Source organism: Phodopus roborovskii, unplaced genomic scaffold (genome assembly GCF_943737965.1).
Source record: "Phodopus roborovskii unplaced genomic scaffold, PHOROB, whole genome shotgun sequence".
Classification (NCBI taxonomy): domain Eukaryota; kingdom Metazoa; phylum Chordata; class Mammalia; order Rodentia; family Cricetidae; genus Phodopus; species Phodopus roborovskii.
The window spans coordinates 2,612,800-2,640,530 of record NW_026126418.1 but is presented as its reverse complement, the minus strand read 5'-3'; the positions used below and the strand labels follow the sequence as shown (position 1 = coordinate 2,640,530).

The window sequence follows — 27,731 nt, the reverse complement described above, 5'->3', positions numbered from 1 at the left end:
TAAAAGCAGAGTATTTAATCGCTAAGAACAAGGGAAATAGAATTTCCTTGCTGGCTCTAGGCCCCTGGGCATTTGCACACTGAGGCTGATTGGAGGCCTCATGAGCACACACAGAAGCTGAGTTCTCCAGTGTGACTGAAGTTTTGTGTCTAAGGAAAATAGGAGGAGTAATGGTTAGTTCAACAATCAACATTTTCTGATGGAATTTCTGGCTTGAGCTGTTCAATATTTTGTTTCTTAAATTATTTTTGTAAGTTGCATTTTGTTATAAATTTTTACACAGTGCCATAGTTGGCAAAAAAAAAAAATAATTTCTGCACACAAGTCACTGCTTAAAAGATATAAAAGCAGCCAGGTGTTGGGGGTGCACGCCTTTAATCCCAGCACTTGGGAGGCAGAGGTAGATGGATCTCTGTGAGTTTGAGGCCAGTCTGGTCTACAAAACTAGTTCCAGGAAGGCTCCAAAGCAATACAGAGAAACCCTGTCTTGAAAAATCATATATATGTATGTGTGTGTGTGTGTGTGTGTGTGTGTGTGTGTGTGTGTGCGCGCGCGCGTGTTTACTCTTGTATGAGTAGAGAAACATCACCTTAAATAATATAACAGCCAAATCTAGCAGTACACAAATTCTTCTTCCACTCCATCCCTTCTTTCCCCCAGCATTCAGGATCAACCCCAGAACTTTACACTTACTAGTCAAGTGCTTTACTCTGAGCTGTATCCCTAATCATATTTTTTACAATAAAGGTAATTTCCTTTCTCATTATTTTTATTTTATTTACTTTTAACCCACCGAGTGTAATTAGTGCTGCCCATGTGCACAAGGGTGTGGGAAATCCACTGGGCCATGGACATTCTGCCAGGAGCTACCTCCCTAAAAGAAGAGTGACCCTGCTTCCCCCCAAAGGCTCAGAGGGGAGGGTGGAAAGAGTGCAAGGGTCAGAGGATGGTAAGAATGCAGTCAATCACTGTATCAAACCTGTTACACGACCAACGCTTGCGACTGGAGAACTGGCTCAACAGTTAAGAACATGCATACTCTTCCAGAAGATCTGAACTGAGTTTCCAGCACCCGTGTCAGGCAGTTTATAGCCCCATGTGAAGGTGTTAGGTGTCACATCCCCTCCTGAAGCCCTTTTGTGCACTTAATCCATGACTTTCTTCTTACAGTAACCAGGACATTTAATTTACAGCTAATAACTATTAGCAATTGTAAATTTATGTGTGTGAATATGAGTTTAAACATTTTAGTCGTCTATCACATAATTATTTTAGTGCAAATGGCTGTAGAAAATAAGTCCTGAATTCAAATGAACACTTAGCACTTTTGAAGGAAGTACAGTTATGACTACAGAGTACCTGGATGAATGTGATCTTCAGGCCAGAGCTATAAAAGGTCCTGCGCTGCAATGACAGCTGAGGGATTCAGAGGATGGCATGGAAGTACTTGTGGGCTCAGTCTGTAACTGTGAGGTTGAAAAATACGATTTTTATTAGTTTTCATAAAATAGCTATATTAGGCCAATAAACTCACTAATGTTATTAAAATCGAAACAATGAGAAGAAAAACCATTCTTACCAACTACCCATTTCCTGCTTTTAGATGTAAATCTTTAGGGAAAATCAAGTCATAAATAAATGCACTATTGACTCACTTATTTAAATGTAATTGTGTCATATAATTTTCTGTCTTTACATTACTAGAATCATAATTAGTGTAAAATAATTTTATATTCCCCCAAAGATGCAGTGTTGAGATGGCTATTCTTGGTTGTCAACTTGACTTCATCTGAAACTATCTAAAACCCAAATATAGGGGCACACCTGTGAGGGAATTTTTCTTAATTAAATCATTTGAAGTAGGGAGACCCACTTATAATCTAGATCATTAAGGAGCGAAGTTACAGTTTTGATCCAGAACTTTTGAAGTGGGAAGATCTACCTTTAATATGGCCCACACCTTCTGCTGGCACCCTATATAAAGGATATGCAAAAAGGAAGTTTGTTCTCTCTTTGCCTGCTTGCCCATACTCTCACTAGCAAGTCCATTCCTTCACTGGCATTAGGGCCTACTTCCTGGGAATTCTGGCATATACTGAATACCAGCTTCAACATCCAGCCTCATGGACAGAACAACTACTAGATTCTTAGAACTTCCATTGGTAGACAGCCATTGTTGTACTAGTGGGAACACAGCCTGTAAGTCATTCTAATAAATCCCACATATATATAGGAATATTATATGTTATATTATATATATTCAAGTGACATATACATATTAATACTCATCTCTCTCTCTCATACACACACACACACACACACACACACACACACACACAAAAGTACATATTATGAGAGCCTTGACTAATACTAATGTCATCCCAGAAGAACAAAGAGGCCAACTTGGTAATGTTTGAGTAGTCCCAATTACAGGTGTATGAGACCTGTGTGAAACCATAGCATCTTCTATTCCTCCTCCTCCCACAGCTGGGTGATCTCAAGTATGCCAAAGCTTGCCCAATCTGATTAAACCAGCAAGCCCTACCCACCACTGTGACTTGCTATTTCTGTGTCATCCCAGGTGATGTGGTCCTATGTCTACATGTTCCTGTTCTTCTTAATGCCGCTCATGTACCTTGAATACTGAGGCATCGGTGACACTGTCCCAGGCTCTCTAAGACACATGACTTTCAACTCCAGAACCCCAGAAGTTCTAGGTAAACAGGGATGAGCCAGTCATCCCAATACCAGCTCAATCACCTTCCTTTTAAAAGAAATGTTTTTTTTTTTTTTAAATGGGAGTTTTGTGTGCATGTATGTCTATGCACCACGTGCATGCATGGTGTCTGCAGAGGCCTGAAGAGAGTTTCCTGGAACTCGATAACAGAGGGTTATAAGCAGCCATGTTGGTGCAGGTACTCTAGGAGAGCAGCTGGTACTCAACTGCTGAAATCATCTCTGCAGTTCTTATCAATCCTATTCTCACCCATGCTAAGTCAGCTCTCTTAAATTACTTTTTCCCATTTAAATATACATTCATATATTCATTTAAAAATATATTCATTATCAAGTGATAGTTTGCAACTCTTAATGCCTGTAGGGACCATATCTCTTTAACTATTTCCTAGTACTTATATTTCTCGTGTTTAATAAAATAAATCATAAAATTATAAACTCTTATCAATTTAAAGCATTACTCGAATTTCTTTAGTTTAGCTAAATAAAATAATGAAGCTCAGGGGTAGAGCAGGCTTGGGTCCAAGATCCTAGCATGTTTTTGCTGATGACATACATGTTTACTTAACCTTTCTGATTTTCAACTTAAGCGTAAAGGGAAGTTGCAAATATTGCCTTCCCTCCAGGAATAGTACAAGTTTCAAAACCCTGACTGAGGAACACTTTGGTTTCACTGATATTGCATGGTAGATGTTAATGAGTTACTACAATGGATTCATTGTAGTCTTCCACATGCGGTGTCTTTTAGAGAGTTTATGTCAAACCAGGCAAAAGCTGTTATTAAAACTACTGACGGTTGTTTGCAGCTTCAGTTTGGCCCCAACAGACTTTTGCATTCAGCGGCTGTATCAGAAGGGTCAGGCCTTCAAGATTGTTCTACACATCAAACAGCATCAGATCACAGCCAGGAGGAACCAGATAGTTGCAAATCCAAGAGTAAAAACAATTCTTGTTTTATGTCGGCATCCAAGAGAAACAGACCTGTCAGTGTGCCAGTGGGTCAGCCCAGGTAATCAAAGCCGTTTGCTGTTCTTTTTAACCAACTGTTGAAGCTCTTTTATTTGAGCAGAATTTACAGTGATTCTGTTGACTATTTCAGACATTAACACATAGCATATCTTTTAGGTTTGGATTCTGTTTTCTGTTATTGGATTTTTACTTTGAAAACACTGGAGTCAGAGTGTCGCTAATTACATTTTAGAAAACATGAGATGCTCTTCAACCCGGGTTATCAAAAACTGAGAAGAATGCTGGAGGCAGAGTGTTCACTTAGAAGGCATTTATTTGAAATAGAAATGCATGCTATTGGCATTTAACTATATTTTGAAGCGGAATAAAACAGAAATGTATTTATAAAGCCATCTGGCACATACATTTTTAGAGTGTTGTAAACTGTTAACCTAAGAGGTAATGGAAAGAAGAAAATGTGGCAAAGGTAAAAACTAAGGCCCTGAGACTTCCATTGCATCTAGGTTTTTTAATATACAGGTATATTGTAGTTTTAACTTAATTTTACTTCAAGTTTTTATTTTAAAATGTTGACTTTACTAGCCTTGTAAATGAAAATGATTAGAGAATTCTGGATGAAATATTTTTGGCAGTTTACCATGTACTTTTGTAAAACAAAATCAAGACCAGTATTGAATGAATATTAAAAACCTAAAATCTCAACTCTTACTACCCCCCAGTTTGAAACTGTAAAAATATAGGCAATAAAGTTAACTTTTGAATTCAAGTTTTCATCATAATAGACCTATTTTAATTTCTTATATCCTTTAAAATTTAAAGAACTTTCATAATTGTAAACACTTGTGGAAAAGTCTTAGCCATTTAATATCCTGTGATATTAAGCCCCTACTATTGTTTTGGCTGTCAAAATATGGCAGGTGTCTGACTGGCTCTAATTCATCATGTACGTAATCTAAAAAAGAATGCTTTAGGGTTTTATTAGTAAATGGCCAGAATGATTCCTTCTGAGAGAGGAACAGTTTTGGCAAACATCCTGTTGTGTGTTTGGATACTTAAACAGTGCTGATCTCATTGTAGCAAAAGTTTTGTTGTGAGATATTACTTGTAGAAACAATTATATTAGAGAATTGTGGGATAGCATTTTGTTTTTTAAAGTTTTAAGTGATTAACATCATGCACCAAGTTTTGTGGGTTGTTTTTCTTTTAGAGCATCAGAGTCCTCTCTAAAACTGCCATCACCCCACAGTTGCCAAGCATTGTCTCAGAGATATAAACTTCAACCAAAAGTCATTAGAGTGACAGCTTACAAAAATGGATCTGCAACAGCATTTGCCAAAATTACTGCCCCAACCATTGCCTCGGTAACTACTATGCCAGCGGTTTCAATTCTTTATCTTTCATTCTTTTTATAATACAAACAAATAAGAAAAGCAATTATTGTGTTAAAATCTTGTTTAAATCTGAATCTGTACATTGCTTATATAGTCATAGAAATTTTGCTACTATTCTACTTTAAAGTAAATACAACACTGTGGTTAGTAATTAAACAGGTTAATTAAACAAATGCAACGGCTATGCATTTTGGAGAATTGTAAAAATACAGAATGTATATAATTAAAACTAGACAATACTATGACATTTTTACCATTTGATTTGTTTTTTTGTTCCACATTTTCAACTGCTGGGAAGCAGTCACAGCATTGATTGAGTTCCTGAACCTGACACAAGACTCCAGTGACCTTCTATTTTTGTTTTGTGGGAATGTGCTGCTGTCCTACCTTCATAGGGTCACTGTGTCCTACCTGTTACTTTCTCCTAGTTGCTGGAAGCGTGCACACACAAGCTGAATCTGAACATGGCCGCACGACGAGTGTTCTTGGCAGACGGCTCGGAAGCCTTCAAACCTGAAGATATACCCCATGAAGCCAATGTTTATGTTTCAACAGGCGAGCCCTTTTTCGATCCATTCAAAAAAATTAAAGGTAAAAAAGAAAAAGAAATACCACACTCCTCCACAATAAATTGCTTAAGGAATGCAATTAAAAAATGATTTTCTTCCTGTCTTTTTTGCATGGTTTAACAAAACTAATGTTTACGCATTTACAGCTCAGTAAGAGGATAATGTGCTTAATGAAAGAAAAATCCACTGACAGCCACGTTTATTGCCCTTCATTAGCATTGGTGCTTAATTTAATATAGATCTGAATAGACATTAGGGAGCCCGCAGGAGGTTAAATGGTGAAAATATAATAAATTAAATCAGAGATTATTGAATTTACTGTTTAGTTTCTGTGACACTCAGCAGACATAATTCATTAGATGTATGCTCTCAGAAAATAGTTCAGAGTTTCCAGGATCATCTTTTCATTTACACTCTTGATCTTTTTTTTCAGATTGCATTAACATAATTAAGGAATTGTGGCAAGGAATGAACAAATAATTCTATGTACATGTGATTCTCCCAGTAACGTTATTCATAAAGAAAATGCTACAGCTCAATCTTAATTTTTTAACTTTTAAGTATGTATATTTATGTATTTATATATAGAATTTCAGATAGAGATTCTGCTCAGGGTTTTTCTTCCATGTCCTTATAGTTAAGATTTTGGACATGTGAGCTTGTCAATTTCTAAAATTAAAATGCCTCTTCTCAATGTGAAATAACACATTTAAAAAAAGAAAGGAAAATATCCATATTTTAAAACATTTCTTCCAAGTATGTTGTACAGAGAGCTTGTTATCCAGGGTTCCACACAATGGTAGCTTTAGGTAATGTGAAAGACAGCCTCACCATAAGAACCAGTGTATCTGACTGTTGTGTCCCCGATGCTTCTAATACCGCATTAAAAGCAATTTCTCTGCCAGTCCTGTAAAGTTGGTGCAGCAAAGGCAAGCCTAGGCAGTGACTGTATGAGCCAAAGAAAACTAATTCTAGAGTTCATTACAGAGGAGATGATGGAAGCCCCCCATGCATTAATGTTACTGTATGAGATGACACTAGAATTTCTATCATGTCTGTAACACTTGACATCAGAAACACTGTGGCACCTATAAAGGGAGCTGCTAAAATAGCATTTGTTGCAACCTCCCTGTGCCATAGCAGACTCACATGCTTTCAAATTTTGCTTTAACTTTAGACAGTGTCTGTCTCATTTTATAGCCACAGAAACATTTGCTTACACAAAACATTTTAATAGGCAAATATGTATATATTTATATATTTATATACGATTTCTTCACCAAAATCCTTGATTAAGTTTTATAAGGACAAAACATGTGTGCTATTTGGTGAACAATGGTATCACAAAAGAGATACATAAAGATTTTTTTTGTAGGTAAACTAAGGGGAAAAAATCCTGGAAATGTATGCACAAAATGATAATGTCACATCTTTAGCTATTCTTGGTGGGTGGATTTTAAACATACAGGCTAATTTCTTCTCCCTTCCCATTCTATCCTTTGGAAAAGCCAAATCCAGATCAACAACAACAACAAACTTCTCTGCTTTGTCTGCACATCCTTGGCTGTGTTTCATTGTGACATGTACTGCTGTTCTTTTAGCACCAAAATGTTGGCACACACTCCTGAAAATTTCACACCATCTCTTGCTGGATCAGCAAGCTTAACCCACCAAAATCTGGTGTTGTGCAATGGTTTTTGACTGATAATCAATCTTGATGCTGCTCGACAGTTGTTACTGAGACACGGAGAGAGCAGGTGGCAGATGTGTCTTGTCTTCTGAGAGAAGAAATTGTAGGTGAGCTTGGACACAGACTAGCTAGCACATCACATGTCCGTTAAAAAGACGTAGGCTAAGTACAATGGGGGAAAGCCACCATCTAACTATCATCCCAGATAAGCTTAAACACTGACATTTGGTTACATTCAATATGTTGAGAACATAAATGTAAATACGTGTTTGTATACACACATGCATACACACACACACACACACACACACACACACACACACACACACACACACACACAGGTATACTGTGAAAACAAACCATGTATGAATTACTTTGAAGACAGAAGACAAGCTTAGCAAGGGGAGGTGCAAAGCACTGCTCAGGGCAAGCAGGAAAGCCACTGGCCAGTATCAGTGACACAGCCTTCTCATCTGCATTTGTGTTTTAGAGACAGTCAGCACAGAGGCACCAGAGTCAGTGGCCTGACATTACCTTAACTTTGTTCTCCCAGCAGCTTATAGGAGATTTCTGTGTGCTTGCAAGTAACCAGCTAGATCAGAGGAGATGAAAGGAAGGACTAATGGTTGTCTAGCTACTTCTTTATGTTTAATTATCCTCTCATCTCTGATTTAAATTTGGTTTACCTTGATTCAATACAATCTTAAGCCAATAACCTTTTTTATTGTGTGCCTACTATGTATTTATCCCTGGCTTAGGGATGGAGGTCCAGGACTTTGCAAAGCTTAACAAAGGTCTGTAAGTCAGAATATGACTACTTAGCAGTAGAAGCACAATTCAGCAGTGTATATCAAATGGATTCTCCCAGAAAAAAATTTATTCTATTTTTCCCACAGGAAGGTCAAATAAGTCAGCATACGATTTTGGCAATTATATTTCCATATTTTATTTTTCTTGACTTAAGCTTTAGAAAATCAGTGTAGATAGTGAAAATTGCCTCTTATGGAAAGTAACCCCAAATTTACTAAGAAAAAAGCACCCCAGCATATGTCTTATGGTTTGTAATGTTCATTGTCCCTTTGAGTATCACTGCTGACAGGCAGTGTTACTGCTTCTAGAAGACTAACAGAGCTGTCCACACACCTCAGACTACAGAGGGGTCATTTAGAGGTCAGGCTAAGGTGGACACTGACTGGGAGCATTCCCTGTTAAAATGTAGAATTAGACTATTTCCTGTATTTTGAATTGAATATCTAATTAGAAAGATTAGGGTGGGAGATTTTAAAAAAAAAAAGATGGAAATAATCAGAAAATAGAGACGTTTTATATGAAGACTATTCATGAAGATGCCTTACTAGCTCTTATAATCTCATCATGGGACAATTTTGACATTTATTAATGATCATGCCAGAAAGAGGCCTTTGACCAAGCTCTCAGATTCACAGTTATATTGTTTAGATTTTATTCAGTTTTCCATAGCCTCTGCTTGGTGCCAGTAAAGAGAAAGCGTCCTGGATCCACTCCATGGGTTTTTCTTTTTCTTTTTCTTTTTTTCTTCAAGAATTCAGCTACTTAATATCTGCTAAAGATACAGGCAATGCTCTGGCATGACTTACATATTATAAAGAAAACAGAGCCAAGTTCTAGTGTATGGAATCTGATTGTTTTTAAGAGTTGTGGTCCTGTGTTTTCACCTCTTTACATATGCTACTCTGCTATTTGGCTCTCATTTATAGCAATTCCTTTCTGCCCTGAGCTTTGTTAGGGAGACTGAAGGTTGAGTATTATGAGTAAGACTGCTCATCCCTTACATGCTGTAAGATGTAGTCACAGGGGAAAATATCCATGAAAGGAGTTCTCAGTACTACACCTAAGATCTATATTTAAACCTGGAGATTTTCTGCTAGCTTCCATGTGATCTACCAAATGAAATAATTTGCTGTGACAGCTTGTGATTGACAAGAATATGTGTGAGCACATTTAAAACAGGCCAGCTTTTCATGTAGAAATAAATGTCAGTGAAATGATGGATTCTCATCATTTTAATTATTGATGATTTGGAAATATTTCAATTCCATGACACACAAGGACACATTATAAATAGCAGCATAACACTTTTTCTCATATCTGCGTCAATAATGAAATGTTCTGTCATATTTTGTTTTTCAAAAAATGCATTAGTTTAATGAACCTGGAATCATGCATTATTGTTTCATTATATATGTAGTGAGTTTGACTCCAGATGCTGCTTTATTCTACCAATGCTAACTCTAGGCTTTGTGACATGTAGCTATAGGGTTACCATGCCTTAATTCAGAGTTAGGCTTAGTTTTCTCTTGTTCTTTTTCATTTTTTTCTTTGAATAGGATATATGTACATATATATTAAATAAGATCATTAGTTTATCTCCCACTTAGCTGCATATACTCAAAAGTAGAAAAATGGCATTATAAAAATATTCTATTTTGATAACTGAGTATAAAACTATAGACATTATTTCATACATTTTCCCATTCCAACTCTTAAAAATTTTAGTAAGTATGTATAAACGAATGTGGATTTAAAGTCACCAAAAAGTACCTTTAGGTGATGGGAAAATTGCAGCATGTGTGTATGTATCTCTAGGATATAAGTATTTCAAATACAAAGTCATTGAGAAACACCCAAGCTCTTAGAATTTTCATGAAATATTGAGTTGTGTGTTCATACATAAGTCGTGCTTCTCTAATAAATAACTGCAAACCCATTGCTCCCCACACAATCTAAATGATGGTTTGTATGTGTCCAGCACCCAGTTATGAGCAGAGCACTAAGTACAATACACACACTGCTCTCACTGTAATGCTACAGACCAGTATAATATATTATGTGTGGTTCCAGAATCCAACATTGTGTGAGTCTAAATGTTTCATTGCTCATTGGTATCTAAACTTTACTTAGCATAAATAGTCAAGTGTATTGTTGAAATATGAATAATTTCTTAGATTATGGGTCTCCACTCTGGATTTTTCTGAGAAAATTCCATAATGCATCATAAATATGCCTTTATGATATAAACATCATGTTAACTTTACATTTTTTTTCTCTTTTTCTTGTGTGTATGTGTATGCATGTGTATGCACAGAACCAAGGTAAATATCAGTTGTCTTCCTCAGTCACTGTTCACTTTATTTTTTGATTCAAGATCTTTCACTTAACTCTTTGGCTAGACCTGCTGTCCCATGAGCCTAAGGGATCCACGTTCAGTTTCTACTCCCCCAGTTCTGGGATTACAAGTGAGCCACCATGCCAGGCTCTTTGCATTGACACTGGAAATCAAAATCAGATCCTTATTCTTGCTTGGCAAGAACTTTATTAACTGAGCCATTTCCCCAACCCATGTTAACTTTTTTGAAATCCAATAAATTCTAGGTATGAAGCCGCACTTGAACTCAAACATTTTAGAGACTTTTATTCTGTCCTTTGCAAAGAACTCTGAGAAACATTAATTCTCACTAGGACATTAACTCAGAAGGCTTATAAATATTGTCCTTATCACCTCAAATTGTGTGGGAGAGCACAGACAGCAAGCTCAGCTCCCAAATACAGCTTAGAAAGATCAAAAGAAAACTTTTCTACCCCCAAACCCATTGATCTGGGTAAGAAAGTAGGAGGACTGGTGTGAGCAAAAGGGAGTCTCCCCCTCATTCTGTACATTTTCAACAGATATTTACCAAGTCCCTACATAGTTTCAGACATTGACCCAAGGCATGAAGGAGTAGTGTGAATAAGACAGTGGTCTCATGAAGCATTGGTTTCAATGAGGTAGAGGAGATAAAAATAAATAAATAAATAAATAACAAACTAAACATGGTTCTTCTTGTCAATGTAAGTGCAATAAAGGAAGTAAAATTTTATATAGTAATAAGAAATAGTGTCATGAACACGACGGAAGAAAATTCTAGAACAGGTGCATTTTTACAGAACCCTTTAAATCAAGTCTGTTAAGACAGTTCTCTACCTGTGCCCCCCCTTTCTTACTTACCATGAAAATCAATTTATGTATTTGATAGCTACTTTTTCAGGGTGGTTTGCCTTTCCAACTGTTTAGTTTAGAAGTTCCAGACATCTAGGAGAGATGTGAGACACACACTACTGGTTAGTGGGAAGAACAGTAGACTTGAAATAACTTGATCTGAACAATTCTCAACCCTCATCTGTGGTTGTGGGTAAAGTGGTCTAGTGCTGATTTGCAAATAGAGGTAATGATACCTTAAAATCCCTAGATTTTAAAAATTATTTTTTAATATATAAAATTATTTGAAAATCAAATGTCTAGGAGTCCCTTGTAGAAAACAGACATAGAAAACAGGGGCTGGAGTATATATAGCATGTTATAAATATGACTAATATTCCAGAGCTCCTCATAGGAACCTTATGTCCACTCCTAATTTCCCAAAATAGCTGGCTGACTACGTTCAGGGAAACAACAACAATAATTCCTTTATACTTTCTTATCACTGCCAGGAAAGCAAATTACACCATGAACCTGGGAAATCTCTTAATCTCTCTAAGCCTGAGTTTCCTCATCCACAAATAGAGCATAATGAAACAGACTTCACAACATAACTGTGAGAAGTAAATCAGATGAAGTGTGTGAAAACTTGGCATGTGGAAGGTGTTGAAAATACACTGGTCCCAGGGTTTCAACTGTTTTCTGCCCTTTGCTTCATCCTTGGGTTAGCTTGTCTCTGCAAGCCTTTCATACCTGTCACAGGTACTTGATTTTTCTGCCAAGATATTTGCCAGGTCTGAAATATTGAAACAAATGCAACTGAGTTAAAATATGCACCACACAGTTGTACACATAACATGATATGGGAGATATAGTTAGAAGCTTTAAATTCTCATTGTCAGTGATGTAGGTAAAAAGCAAGGCCTTTTATAAATAGGCCCAATGGCCTTATTCTGCTCTGCCCCAGGGAGCTGCATTTTAAGATATGTTCCTGATCATTACCTTTCAGCTACTGTATTTCATTTGAAGAAAGTTCATAAAAAAGTTCAGGGAAAGGATGTCAACATTTTGATTGGCATAGTCAATGGGATGTTTATGATTTTAATCAAATTTAAATTGAAGACATACTTCAAATGATGTGTCAGACTAGTGTTACTGAGTTAAAACCTAGTGACAACCACTGTCATTTTTAGTTAAATATAGCCGTCATGCCTATAGCAATAAATGATGACACCTAAGAACATGCAGAAACAAAGCTCAAGGATTTTGAGAAGAGGGAGTGACTAGAAACTCCAAGGAATGCAGGAATGTGACCTGGATCTCATCTATTTACCAAACACAGAAGCAATTGTATTCTGGGCAGATGATGTAATTGAATGTAGCAGTATGTTTTTTTTTACTGTCAGAGCATTTCTATTTTATAAACTCATCTTGTACTCATCAGATGATTTGTTTGCTCACATTTAATGTCATTATCTGTACCTGCCACAGCATCATGTGTGTTCAAGTTTATTATCCAACCATGAAAGAATGAATTTTTTAAAATTAGTGAGAATTTTTAGTAGGTTTTATGAATCAAGGCTCCAAGTTAGTTGCTATTATCTAATGAAAGAAGAAGGCAGAATTTCTTAGCCTGGTACATGCAAAATGGAAAATTACAATGTGGGGACCATTTAGGATTATTTTGTTTTATGGCACATGCTTTCATTTTTATGGGGAATCAGACAAATGCAGATAACACAAGCAGACTATAAAGTGCTTTCTCTTCTAAACGGTTTGATAAAGAATAAAGTTCACAAAAATAGGCCGTGGATTATTCAAAATTAAATGGAATCTATCATTGGGCCACAGAATTATCAGAGCCTTTAGGAGAATAAGTCTGTGAACAGTCACAGCTTCCTATGAACTAGCCCTTCCTTTGACTAAGTGTTTCACAAGCTTACACTAAGCTTCAAATCATCACTGGATCCCAGTTACCTCTTCATTTTTGCATGATTGAATCTTAACCTCCCAGGAAGGAAGGTCTCAGGAATGTAACAGCAACAAACCTGCAACCTTAATTCAACAAACCTACTCAAAAACATATTTAAAGATTAACACTTTTGTTGTCGGACAATAAACTTGAAAATGCAAGCCTACTTGTGCTTAACATGGTACTGGAGGGCGTCAAGTGTTGCTAGAGTTTCAGTGAAAATGATATGGAAGAAAGAGCCCCCTTTTGTTGGCAGTTGACTAGAGACTCTGCTGATTCATGAAGAGTCCAAGCTGGGCACGATGGGGCAAGCCTGTAACCCTAGCACTTAGGAACCTGAGGAGGATTGAGAAGATGAAGCCAGCCTGGGCTGCATAGTGAGATCTTTCCTCTAAAGAAAAGAAAATCAACAAAAGGAAAGAGAAAAGCAATGCTGCAGAGAGTACTAAGGTTCTAGCTGTTGAAGCTCATGCTTGAGATGATATCTAATCCACATTGCATTCTTAACATCCCCCTTTGCCTTTATCATATTTATAATCATCAAATTGTAACTATTGATGAAAGGTTTGCTGTTCTACCCAGACCAAGTTTGCCTAAGGCAGAGACCATGATTGCCTTGTTCACTGCCATTTTTTGACACAGGGCCTGGCCAGATGTCACAGATGTGCATTTATTGTTCAGTGGGTGTGTAGGTTGTGTAAAAGACCAAGTGCCTGAAACATGGTGAGCCACTGAGGGGACAGTAGAAGGGTAGAACACCTTCTCGGAGCAACCTGCATGACTGTATACAGTGAAAGGATCCTATTCAGGACACCTGGGCTCATGTGACACATCTTATATTCCTCATAGTATCTTTTATTGTCATTTGTTTGTTTCAAGAGGGTTTCTCAGTGTAACAGCCTTAGAGGTCCTGGAACTAGCTCTGAGGACCAGGCTGGCCCTGAACTCACTGAGATACAATTGCCTCTGCCTCCTAAGTGCTGGGATTAAAGGCACGGGCCACCACTGCCATGTTCCTCATAATTCTTAAGTAGTATAAGTGCTTTACAATTATTATTAGAAATAAAAAACAGAAGATGGTTTCCCTTGGAACAGCTACTGCTTAGTACTGAGGGACCTGTGGGTACAGACTCACTCCTTTTTTAATTCCAAATGGGGTAGATGGTAGAGGAAGAGAGAAGGAATTAATAGTGGAGTTCTATTTCCTTTAAACATATTTTTATTTGTATTTTGTGGTGTGTGTGAGAGAGACAGACAGAGAGACAGAGTGGGGGGAGGAGACATATATGCAGGTGCCTTTGGATGTCAGACCATCAGATTCCCTCAAGCTGGAGTTACAAGTGGTTGTATGTTGCCCAGTGTAAGTGCTAGGATCCAAACATGAGTCCTATTGATGAGCAGCAAGTACTTTCAGTCACTGAGCCATCTCTCCAGCCCTGGGATTCTAATTCTTACAAAGGGACCAGAGAGTCTTGGTCCTAGGAGCTGAGACTTTGGGGGTTTGAGGAAGCCAGTGAGTGAACAGACATATTCAGAAGTAAATTTGGCTAGAATTACGTTTCTTGTTTTAATATTCAGCCTGGCGTTTGCCTCACACACCCTAGAGTTGCCTCAGGTTTTTGTTAGTGCCCCACTGCCCACTCCCACTGTCCAATATAATGTTCTTCCTCAGTGGTGCTGAAGCTGAGTCAGACCATCTAGGCTGCTGCTTCTTGACAGTAGATGTAATATTTTCACTATTGCCATCATTTCACGTCTTCAGAGCTATGAACACATCACTTCATCTCTCTCAACAGAAGGGTTCCCTAGGTTTTCTGTTCTCATATAGGAGATCCATTTCAAGACAGATTTCTAGAACTTTCCTTTCTCTCCTCTATCCCCAATAGCTGTGCCCTTTTGCAAACTGGATTTTCTGTAATGCAATGGAAGAATTTTTGAACAGTTATCTTAAAAATCTAGAATGACCTGCTTTGAGCCATGTGGTACTTCTCAGTGCTTCACCTGAGGAGTCTGCCCAGTTACTTCCGGCCACCTCTGTTCTGTCTTCTCAGCATGTCACGTGACTCAGCCTTCCCCCAACACTATTCTTCCCTCCTAGGTTTTGCTTTTCTATTTTTCTCCCTATTGAATGTATCCTTCAAATCCTGCCTGAATGGCCTTTTGAAGGCCTTTTGGCCACTGCGTTCTGTGAGGTGTCTCTACCCCATGTTCCCTCAGTCCCTGCATACTTCTGACCCAGCACCTGTTGCACAACATGCTGTCTTGGTCCTCTCAGACCAAGAACTGTTGGCAGTTTTATGAGAACAGTGTCCAGAACAGGGACTGCAGGGGAGATGGGCACTATATGCTTATTCAATAAATATTTGGGTAAATTATTATATAACGTAGAGGACATAGGCCAGCATCGTATGCCTTCCTTCTTCAATCATTATTTCACTTCACTGTTTTTAAATAGGATTGCTCACTGAATTCGTAGCTCACCAGTTGTCTACACTGGATAGTAGCAAGCTCCAAGGATCCTCCTGTTTTTTGTCTCTCCTATAGTGGCATTTAAGTGTGAGACACTGTTCCACAATTGTTCTGTGGGTGTTGGGAATCCAAACATAGGTCATAACGCTTATGGGGCCAGCATTTCAACAACAGATCCATTCTGCAGCTCCCAAGCCAAATAATGTTTAAAGTTTATTTCAGCCCCCTGTTTTGTAACTGAAGCTAATGCACAATGTATACTGAGCCTGGGGACCTTTTGCTTCAGCTTTTCTGAGTTATTCTCCACGATACATTAAGAAAATCACAGCAATGAAATGGTCACCAGAAATATAACATACAAAGAAAACATCCATCAAGTAAAAGTATTGCTTAGATTGCAGTCTTAGACCAGTCTGCACCCACGGGGAGAGGTGACTGTGGGGCCTTCTCAGGCCCACCTTTCCCTCCCCTTCCTTGGAGTCTCCTGACCTGGGGACTGTACGTAGTAAAAATATTGCTTAATATCAACCCAATAGCTTCTGGGGTAGTAGGAATGCCCTGATATAACAGTTGCCGAGTATTTTACAAATATTTGTTGGGCATTACAGAATCCCATGCCCTGTATCTGATGCTGGCTACTCAGAAAGGAACACGTTCTTGTTTTGTTAAATACACACGGATCACATTGTTTACAATGTATCCAGATACCAGCTCTCTAGCACTGCTGCTGCTCGCTCATCTAATGCTGCAGGCAGCAAAAAGCCAGACCTGTTCTGCTCTCATGCCCTTGGAGCAGGCTCATCCACGCTGTACAGCGTTGCCTACCTGAGGTTCGAGGCCCATTCCCCGGAGTGATGCAGCTCTTTTACAGGGCAAGGCCAGTTCTCCTACTTTCAGGTCTCTGAGGCAAGCTCTCCGACCCATGCCACCACCACCACGCGGCAGACCAGGTGGGGCTGGGTCAGCCTTCCCCATCTCTAAGCAAGGTACAGGGCCTGCTGCTCTACAGAGTGCTTCAGTTGGTAAGGGTTAGGACCAGCTTTCCCACTCTCACAACCTAGGGCCAGTTCTCCCATCTGCGGCAGCCAGCAAGGAGCAAGGGGGAAAGGAGCATCACATGACAGACAACTAGTAGGGGCAAACTCTCCCACACTCATACCCCAGGGGCCTGCTCACCCTTCTATACCTCTACCAACATGGTCAGCCCTACCGTACTGTTCCAGGCAAGGTGCAGGACTCACTGTCCCCCGAGTGCTTCAGCTGATGAGGGGCAGGGAAATCTGCCATTTTAAATTAGAATTTCTTGCTACTTGAGGCACTTGTGCAATGGAGGAAAAACACAGTGTAGGGAAGAAGGCTATGCAGTTGGTAGCCATTTTTCTTTGATTATTATCATTATATACATTTGTATGTATGTATATATATGTATGTGTATGCATGTGTCTGTGTGTGCTGAGTCTGTTTTGTGGTTAGTGTATATATAGTTTCAAGGCTGACCACTGCATTGGACAACCAATAAGAGGGATCATCTCTGGGAAAGTCTCATTCTCCTTCTCCCAGCATTCTCCGTAGTTGCCTGTACTTCCTGGAATTGTTTAAGTTTTATTTATGCAGCCATTTCTGGTGAGACTGCTTCACTTAGTTTCTCCATGCCCCTCTCCTCTCAGCTCCAGGTTACTCTACCCATGCATATTCTCTTTCTGTGGGTTTACCTAAATTTTTAATATTTCATGTAAATGGAATCATATGTCACTTCTTTCATTAGTGCAATGTTTTTGAGGTTTATTCTCATTATAGCATATGTCAGCATTTCATTCATTTCTATGGTTGGATAATATCCCATTATGTATGTTCGTTGTTTATCTATTTGTCCATTGATAAGCATTTGGTTCCCACCTTTCAGCTATCAGTCGTGCTGCTATGGTCATAATGCACAGGTATAAAAGTGCCATTTCTGGGTAAAAGGAGTCACATTTCCTTTATGGTGAGTGCTAACAGATACCTAATAAATTAGGTATTATTAGGTATATATAAATGGAGCTATTTTTCTCATTAGTACAAATAAGAACAGATGGAGGCATCAATGTGTTTCTATGTAATGTGTAATTTAAAAATAAGATCTAAAACAAATTGAATGCATGAGTGAGGTAAACATTTTAGGTAAAAATTATTGTATTTATGAGATGAAACCTCTTAAAAAGAGAGAAACTGACAGCGGCTTAGTGTGTAATGTGCTACTTTCCCGTTTTCATCCATGTATTTTTGAAGCCTAACATAGTAATTTAGCTGCATTCCCATTAATGTTGGTGGGAGTTTGAAACTGAAATCCCCTTTGCATGTGTCTTTGAAAATGTCTAGGTCAAAGTAAACTTAATGAAAAGCTGTTCTTCACTTTCAGTTTAGTGGTTTAGAAAGCGCCTCCCTGCTCCTCACAGAAGTGCCAGGGAAGGTCACTGATTAGAGGTCGTCTGCTCTAAAGCAACAGCAAAAGGCAAAGTATTAGAGAGGAAATGGGTTTCCCCAAAGGAAAGAACACAGGAGTTCAAGTCAAGCAAAGGACACTGGACCCTTTCAGTGGACCCCTGAAGCCAGGTGCATGTGATCAGGGATAGAGGCATGCTAAGGTGAATTTTAATTAGGACTAAATTGTGGTATTACTCTTTCATAGCCTGAACATCTGTTCCCTTCAGAAATGATGATTTATGCAGGCGATCAGAGCAGACAGCTTGCTATAGCTTATGTCACGGCTAGTGGGTAGCTGGAGAAGCTGGAGGTAGCGTTTCAGAAAGCCAGCATCTAAATGGAGACTGGCCATTGTGTTTGACATAGGAAAGAGGGAGAAGGGAAGCATGTGTCCATCTTTAAATTCTAATGCCAAATACTGACTTGAATTAACAAACAAACAAACACAAACTGTCTTCTAGACCATCTGCTGTTAACGAAGAAAGTGACTTGGACAGTGCATGGGTTGATGCTTCCCACTGATGTCAGACAGAAAACCAAGTCCCCACTTTCCAGAAGGATGAAGACACTTGCTCAGAAGACTGCAGTACGAATTCTAGTCTTTAAGAATGGCATGGGGCAGGATGGGCATGAGATTACAGTGGGAAAGGAAACATTGAGGAAGGTAACTTCTAAAATTAAAATATTAATCAAATTTCAAAGTTTATGATGTTCAAAGCAAATTGATTTTAAATAACCATGTCAAACATTAAACTGAAATATTAAGATGGCTTTACATATTAACTGACGTATCCAACTATCTAGAAGTGTGTTCAAAGCATTGACAATATGAATTACCTTACCAAAACAAACAATGGTATTTACTTGGTCAAAATAGTTTGCCATTTATTAGTTATACATATGCTACAAGGATGTTTCTAGTTGGTTCAATATTCTTTAAGATATTCATATTGAAACTAGCCTAACATAGCTTCAAATATCAAACTGTCTCCTTTCATTTAGCATAAAACCTAAAAGTACTGTGTATTTCTTGAAAGTATAAATAATCTGAAATAACTGAAATTATGTTTAAAATATTTTCATTAAGTTTAAGAAACAAATTTAGATAGACCTGGGAAATTGTGTAATAATCAAGGAAACTTAAAAACAATGGCGTTCGGACTTGTTACTTGTTATGTGAACACATGTCTTTTAGAAGTTTTTTTTTGCTGTGTGTGCATGTGCGTGTGTGCATCTGTGCGTGTGTGTGTGTGTGTGTGTGTGTGTGTGTGTGTGTGTGTGCAGGTGCTGATGGAGGCCAGAGGTATTAACTACTTGGAGCTAGAGTCACAGGCAGTTGTGAGCAGTTGGGGCCCAAACTCAGTGCTCTTTGCCAGTGCATTCTTTGCCATTAGGCACTGAACCATCTCTTCAGCCCCTCACATCATCTTCAATATCAAGGAACTAATGAGACTTTTAAGATATATTTTATAGATAGATATTTTTGATCAACCTTAATAATATTAGTAATAATAGTAACTATAGTTCAGTAATATATTAGAGACAGGGACACAGCATCATGTTTAGGTTTGCATTCTGGATTTAATTCCCATTGATTATGAGACCTCAGATTATTGCCTCTCATTGGGCTTCAGTTCCATCACCCAAAAGGGGAAAACAGTATCGCTCCCTTCACAGAGTTGCTATAAAGAATCACTCTCATGTAATGCATGGAGTATGATGCCTGGCATCCAGAAAGGTCCCAATGAATGTTTCTTGTTAAGACTCGCAAATATGCCAGACAGTGGTGGCACGCACCTGTGATCCTAGCTCTATGGATGCAGAGGTAGACAGATCTCTATGAGTTTGAGACCAGTCTGGTCTACAGATCAAGTTCCAGGACAGGCAGGACTGTTACACAGAGGAAACCCTATCTTTAAAAAACCAAAAATAAAAAAGACTCATAAATATACATCTAATAGAAATTATTTTTATTTTTCTTATTAGTAGAAAACCTTATTATGAACTCAACAAAAGTGTCTGTCTTAGGTATAGATATTTTTTTTGTATGGAACTGTTTTAATTTGGATGTTGCTCAAAATAAATGAGTGGTCAACTAGGAATTAGGAAGTTTTTATCATGATAATGATTTTTCTATGGTTGTTTTGTAACCACAGACACTAAAGAGACTGCTAGTTTTATGTCAACTTGACAAAAGCTAGAGTCATTGGAGAGCAGGGAACCTCCATTGAGAAAAAGATCTGGCTGTTGGTAAGCCAGTAGGGAAATTTCTTAATTAGTCATTGATAGGTGGAGGGTCTAGACCATTGTGAGTGTGGTAGTCTTGGGTTCTATAAAAAAAACAAAAACAAAAACAAAACAAAACAAAAAACAGGTTGATCAAGCCATGGTCAATAGCCAATGAGCAGCACTCCTCCATGGCCTCTGCATCAGTTTCCTCCTTGTTTGATTTCCTGTCCTGACTTCCTGACTTCCTTTGGCGATGGACAGTGATGTGGAAGTGTAATCCAAATTTATTTCCTATCTTCCCCCAAGTTGCTTTGGTAATGAAGTTTATTATCACAGCAATAGTAACACTAACTAGGACAAACATCTACCAAGGATATAGGAAGTTGGGACTTTACTTCTTTTACCTGCATGTTTGGATTATGAGTAAAAGCAGGCATATTAGTCAAAATTCAAGTAATAATGTTTACTGTAATCCCTTTCCCAGAGATTCTGAAAAATAAAGAAGGATATATATCTCTTAGATTATTAAAATGTAGATACACTTAGAGATAGATGTTAGATTAGAGAAAATCTGGAATTCAGTTCGGTCTATAATTCTATGCTGTGGTCATAAAAAAGGGTTAATAATCATTCTTACAGGGTATATGTTCTTAGATGAAAGTTTGTATGTAAATAAAACTGTCACTTCTATTTTTTTGTCATCACTGAGCAAATTATTTAAAGTAAATGATAAGTAAATCAATTCTTTTTCTTATAGTTTGTGAAATTTAAAGAAATTTCATAATTCATAAAACTCGTGACAGAACATTACTCATTAATATGTTTGTAATATATTTGTCTAAATATAATTTAAAGAGTGAGGTTAAAAACACTATGGGTAATGAAATGTTGAACTATGGGTAATGAAATGCTGGCCTTGGGATAAGAACATGTTGCAAGGAAAAACTAAAGCTAGCTTGTAATTTTTCAGTAAAAATTTTCATTTTGAAAGGGCTTTTGATAATCATAGGGTCATGCCCTACTCATAAATTACATAAATGTGAACTAAGGAGGAGAAATAAAAATAGGATGCAGAGGAATGACTGAGGTCAGGTGGTAAAATAAGGCTGTTAACTTAGAAAAGACCTCTGTGAGCTCAGCAAAGGGGGAATGTCTGTTTTAATAACGGGTGGGAAATCAGCAGAAAATCTATTCATTTTTAATGAAGTTACATAATTAAGAAATTTGAAATTAAGGCAATATAATAATATTCTCCAGTAAAATCTGGAATAGCACAATTATTACCTATAGATTTGAATCCATAATTTATTACTTACAGAATTCTTAGGCAAGGATTTAGTGAGCACATAGTGCCCATTATTATAAGATTTTTCTTAAATGTGTATATTCATGGGATGATAAAGGAATTTAAAATCTGTGGTCATCAGATGTCAAGTTAATAGATACTTATAGTGTCAGGCATGAATTCCTTCCCATGGTATGGACTTCAAGTCCAATTGGAGGGAATTTAGTTATCCCTGTAATAATCATGTCAGTTTTGCACAAGTGGGCACATTTTACCCACATGCTAGCACAATAGATTCATATCTAGATGAGACCAATGATACCTTTTGTCCTCCAAAAACTTGCTGAGCATTCTGGAACTTCAAAAGCTAGACAGTAGAAAGATTTAGATTTCTTTTCCAGATTGCTTCCTCTATATCTTATACTTGAGATGTGAGACATCTTCAGCAATGTGGTCTTATCCTCTACTTCTAGAGGACAATTTAGAGAACTGAGGGAAGCTCTGAGGCTTCCCTGAAAACCTCTGTTTAAGAATCCTCACAGGGGCCTGGGAACTTCATTTAGTTGGTCACTGCTTCTACAGACAGCATTATCTACCATGCAGAATGACTTCCTTCAGTCTCTCATATATATATATATATATATATATGTTCAAAAATAGTAGGTTCCCATATGGCTTTTTCATACTCGCTTCAGTTTGCTTAATCCCCCAACCTGAATCTGATCCCCCCAATTCTTCTCTCTCCCTAACAGATTTAATCTCTCCCACCATAGTAGACTCCTCTTTATTTTTCTTTTACTTATATTCTACTCATTCCCTTAAGGTATCTTCCCTCGTGTGTGTGTGTGTGTGTGTGTGTGTGTGTGTGTGTATGCATGTGGAGTTCAAATAACAACTTCTTTTGTTAGTCTTCATCACCTACCATGTTTGACACAATTCTCTTGTTTGCCACTGTGAACTCCTGGCTGGATGTCCCTTGAGTTTCCAAGGATTCCCAGCCAAGAACTGGAATTACAGATGCACATTGCCACCTCTGCTTTATATAGTTTCTGGGAAGCCTCTTTTGCAGTACGCATTATTGTTTTATATTAGCTTACGACTTTCATTAAATATGAATTAATCCTCCATCAGTAATTAAAAGGGAAGTACTCAAAAATGGGTGAAATTTCTAGTGGACACAAATATGTTTCTAAGGAATGGGCCTCCTTGAAGACTTTACAGGATCTTAAGGAATGGGTTTTCTGGACTTTGATTTTTCTTTGGGATGAGGTACTTAATTGTCATTGTCTGTAGGCCACTGTCTCTTTCACTGACAGACTGCCAGTAATCAAGTGGAGGAGATTATGTGTGGCTTAAGTACTTACAATTAATCCCCTTTGTTTCATAAACTACCTTCACTCCTGGCTCTCCCTGGTACACCAGATTCCCAAGTTTTCTGAATTACTCCTCAGAGAAAGACTCCCTTTCTTTTCTGATGCAAAAGAGTAGCTTCTGGAAGGCTTGGCTTAATGGAAGGCAATAGAATTTAGGATGTAGTTGTTTTCATGGAATCCATCTGATTTAACCCAAGTTTTTCAAGTCCTGATTTGTCAATATTCTGAGTCAGAAGTTCTGAAATGCAAACCCAGTTCAGTTTTGTGGCTCAAGTTTCATTTTTTTCTGAATTATTCACTACTAAGTTATGTTCATTTTATTTAAAGAAAAGAGGCTAAATGTTGATCTTTTATTTGATATTTACAATAGATTTTAAAATAAAAAGTCATTTCAATAATCTTGTTTTATTACACGTGGTAGTTTTTGGAGAGTCTCTTGGTACTTGCACATACTAATGTAAAAAAAAAAATAACATTAATTGAATAAGAAGAGAATAACTCCTTCTGCCACACTTCCTACAAGCATTGTTCTCATGGCATGCAAAATATCTGCAACAGAATTGTCTGGGTTTTGTGTATGGAATTCATTCCACTCTAAGCCTGTTGAGTTGAGAACGTCTTTGGCATGGAACTGGGAAATGTAAATATTCACAAATATCTTTAAATGAGTCCCAGAACCACTAAAACTTAAGAACTCTCTCCTTCCATTGGTTTTCAATGTTTTTGTTTTTAATTAGTGGGTACCATGAGACTGTTATTTTGATATAAGCTGTTTAATAGATCTGTATAACATTGTTTTCCCAAACATCTCTTAGGTCTTTGTGTGAAAATATGGAATTTTCATACTGTTCTTTCTTAGTTTTCTCTGCTTCTTACATTGTTTGTTGTAGGAAAGGAAAATAATAATAAAGACCATAGGAAGTAAAACATCAGGTTGCTAGATTAGCATGAATCCATAGTTCAGAAATCAGGAATTGAAATCACCTGCAGGTTTTCAGAAAATGTCATCTATGTATAGGAAATATGCTTTAGAAAATAGCGATATGGTCTTGTATTCATTCAGACGCAAACATTTCATTAGTTACTCTTCCATGTTATCACTGAATGTTCATGTAAATATTTAAGCAAATACTTATTTATGTCATGATGTAAATCATAGGATTTATGAGATGTCTTTAAGCCACAGGGAAGTCCTGACTTCTGTTGTTTTCAGCACTAATTAATTTGAAAATAATTCAATAAATTTAAACAAATAAAACCTTAAGGAAAAAATTAAATTTAAGAAAGGCCTGATTCAATTAAAAATATAATAATATGATTGCACAATATTCCCACATATAAAGCAGTGGTTGTATGAGCAGTTTCCCAAAAGTATTGGTAAAATAATTTATAGGGTATTGAGAAAGATTCAAAAGGAAGCACCTGGGGTAACAAAATTTGATTAAGGATGCTGAACATGGGTTCCGACAGGAGAGGTCATGCATACTTAGTGTACTGGAAGTTCCCTAAGAGTTTTTAATGAGATTTGTGAAAATTTTTATCAACACTAGTTATTATTTTAAAATGTATGTTTTTTTTTTTACTTTAGGGGTTAAAGTCTGATTTAAAAATATGATGGCATATTTTTAAATATAGAATTTGATAACATTTTATTCCCAAGAGGCTGTAAGCAGCCAAATGTCTTTTCTTATTTAATGTGAAATTTGAGAATTATGTAATTAGAATTTTTAGAATGCTTTAGGTAATTATTATTAGATTTTTTTGTAGAATTCACACTATGTATGAAATAGAAATAAATAAGGATTTCCATTTTGAATATTTATTTGGTTTATTGGTTGTAGCAAAGGACAATCAATATTAACTATGGGCAGTGCAATCAAACAATGTATTAAATTTGAACAGACAAAATTTATTTCTTTCCTTTTCTTGTATTTTATTTTATGTGGATTTTATGTATTTGATACATTTTTAGGTCTAATAACATTAGCATAAATATGATGATTAAAGGGTTTCTTCAATTAGCCTCCATATGTACCCAATCACTAAAGTTTCTTGATGACTTTTACCTGGCTTCTAGATAATAAAGTCTCAGAATTGAATGAAGTCATCCAGTCATACACCTTGAAACACAGAGATTGAACTATTTAACTGCTACCCACAGTTGAAACAGTTAGAACCAGAAATTATTCTCTAGTGTCAGAGTAAGGGATGCACTGACCACTCAAAGCTTCCCTCTGCTGTTATAAACCAGAGCTTCTGTTGCAAGATGGCCCTGATGATTTTCACTTCAGATCGCCATTATAAATGCCACTTATATTTTTCTCCTGGTAACTTATAAAAATACAAAACTACCTTGATTTTCTACAAGACAACTTTTAGGTCAAATTTTGGAAATAAGTCATGTTGGGCTCACAACTATCACTTATTTTTAAAGTGAATTTTTGTTATTTGAAACTAGTATAGATTCACGTCTTCCTATATTTTGTTCTCAAATGTGCCCTTATTTTTAAAATGGCATAACATAATCATTGAAAACAAAACCAGAAGACATCTATTCTCAGTCAAATGGAGAAGCTAGTGTTAGGGAATTTATCTCCTTCTAAACCATTGAGAAGGGGGACAAACTGGTAATTATGTTAGATATTAGGAAATAGTAAACAGCAGATGTAATTCCTAAGAGAATGGAGGAAATGAAAGTGTATCTTACACTTTACTCCACCACTGAATTTGAGTAGTTTTCAGATCATCCTAGAGAGGGAGAATCCAAGAAAGGTGCAGAGATGCCTGTGAGCTAAAAGCAGACATCAAAGTTCTTGAGGCAGAAGTGGCTGGAAGTGTTCAGAGCAGAGTAGCCAGGAAAGAGTTACCCTATCTGGAGAAGAGTTGATAAAATGTACATTGGTTTCTGCTTCTACGTGTGACTATTAGGCTGCTCACCTGTAGTTTGAACTCCACAGTAACCAGAGAGAGGACAGCTAATGGGATGAAAAAGGAAACACTATGGGGTCACATGCAGGTAAGGAGATGTTAGCTCACTGACCATCTGGAAAAGAAAGATCTTACCGAACCTTTAGGGCAGTCATGAAGCTCCTAAAACAGGTAGAGGTATCCAAGAGAAATGTAAATCAGTAGAAGTTGACACTGAAAAGAGTTAACAGAAGATTCACCAAAACCTATTATAAATTTGATTAATGAGTTAAAGAAAAATATGAATAGTATGTGAAAAGAAATGGTAGCTGAAAACAGAGTTAATGAAAAGGCTCAGGGGACACAACAGAAGAGGGAGTTGCAAGAATGTAAGTGCTGGAAGATGGGAAGGAGACCCATGGACTTGTAGTAACAGTGTCCGCTTGCACAAACCCCACACCTGGCTTCATCAACAGTCCATCTAGGTTAAAGCTGAGTCTCATGAGGTTCACCCCTCCCAAAAGAGCTATAGACTTTTAAAGCTTGCAGAGAGCAGAGAGGAGAGGAGAGAAGAGAGAGAGAGAGAGAGAGAGAGAGAGAGAGAGAGAGAGAGAGAGAGAGAGAGAGAGTTTGATTTATGTTGGTTATCTCCTGCTGGGCATGGGTCCTTGCCCTAAGAGTAGCCTATATAGCCAGTGAGGCTCCATTAGAGAAAACTAATTTTTCCTTTGTGAGCAGTTATCAATAGGAGATAGCTTCTGGGTTAGGGATATGGGCCTGTGCCCACTTGCCTGCTCAGCACTGAGACTTCATCAGGCCCAGATCCTTGTAAGCCTTGTGCATGTTGTCACATTCTCTGTGAGTTCATATGTTCATAGGTTCTGCCATGTTTAGAAGGCCTTGTTTCCTTGGTGTTTTCAATTTCTTCTAGCTCTTATAATATGCAGAGTCCCCTGAGCTGTGAAGAGAGGAAATTGATGGAGACATCCCATTTAGGACCGAGTGTTCCATGGTTTCTCATTCTATTTAGTCTTAAGTTCTTGGCCACCCAAGCAGTGTTGGGGATGGACTCCATCTCATGGAGTGGCTCTTAAATCCAATTAGATATTTGTTGGTTAGTCCCACAAGCTTTGTGGCACTATTAGCCTAGTACATCTTGCATGCAGGACACCATTGTAGAGCAAAGGGTTTGTAGCTCAGTTAGTGTTTATCATTCTTCCTTGGCAACTTGCAGAGTGCCTTACAGAATTATGAACACTAGTCAGTAGGGGTGAATGCTCTGTGTAGGCACCAGCTTGACTACTCCATGATGAGTGAGTTGTGTAGGCTTTGGCTTCAGCAATAGGACTTTACCATCAGTTTTTGAGAGTAATCAATAGGCAAAACCTGGATAGTTTTGGGGTTTCCTTTGTCCAACATATGGATTAAATATGATCCATTCCTTGAATTGGAAGTTCATTTGTGATGAGAGATCTCCAGTTGGAGCTTTATCATCCCCATTATTTGGCAATTCTGTTTAGATTACCTTCACATATGTATATATTTTAGGAAGTATAGCTGGACTTTTCTTTGGACTTCCAGGTCACAAAAAACAACATGGAGACTTATTAATTATGCAAACTCTGCCTTAGCTTAGGCTTGTTTCTAATTAACTCTTGTAACTTAAATTAACCCTTATTTTAA

The 27,731-nt window shown here is 37.5% G+C and overlaps 1 protein-coding gene across 1 annotated transcript in view; it reads left to right on the top strand.

Moving 5' to 3' along the window:
• Dcdc1 (doublecortin domain containing 1) overlaps positions 1 to 27,731 on the top strand; it is a 374,005-nt gene that overhangs the window by 31,622 nt on the left and 314,652 nt on the right. The window contains exons 2-5 of the mRNA XM_051183805.1: positions 3,544 to 3,746; positions 4,914 to 5,067; positions 5,526 to 5,688; positions 18,716 to 18,918. Of these exons, the coding sequence (XP_051039762.1) occupies positions 3,544 to 3,746; positions 4,914 to 5,067; positions 5,526 to 5,688; positions 18,716 to 18,918 (723 nt within the window). The remainder of the gene's footprint in view (positions 1 to 3,543; positions 3,747 to 4,913; positions 5,068 to 5,525; positions 5,689 to 18,715; positions 18,919 to 27,731) is intronic.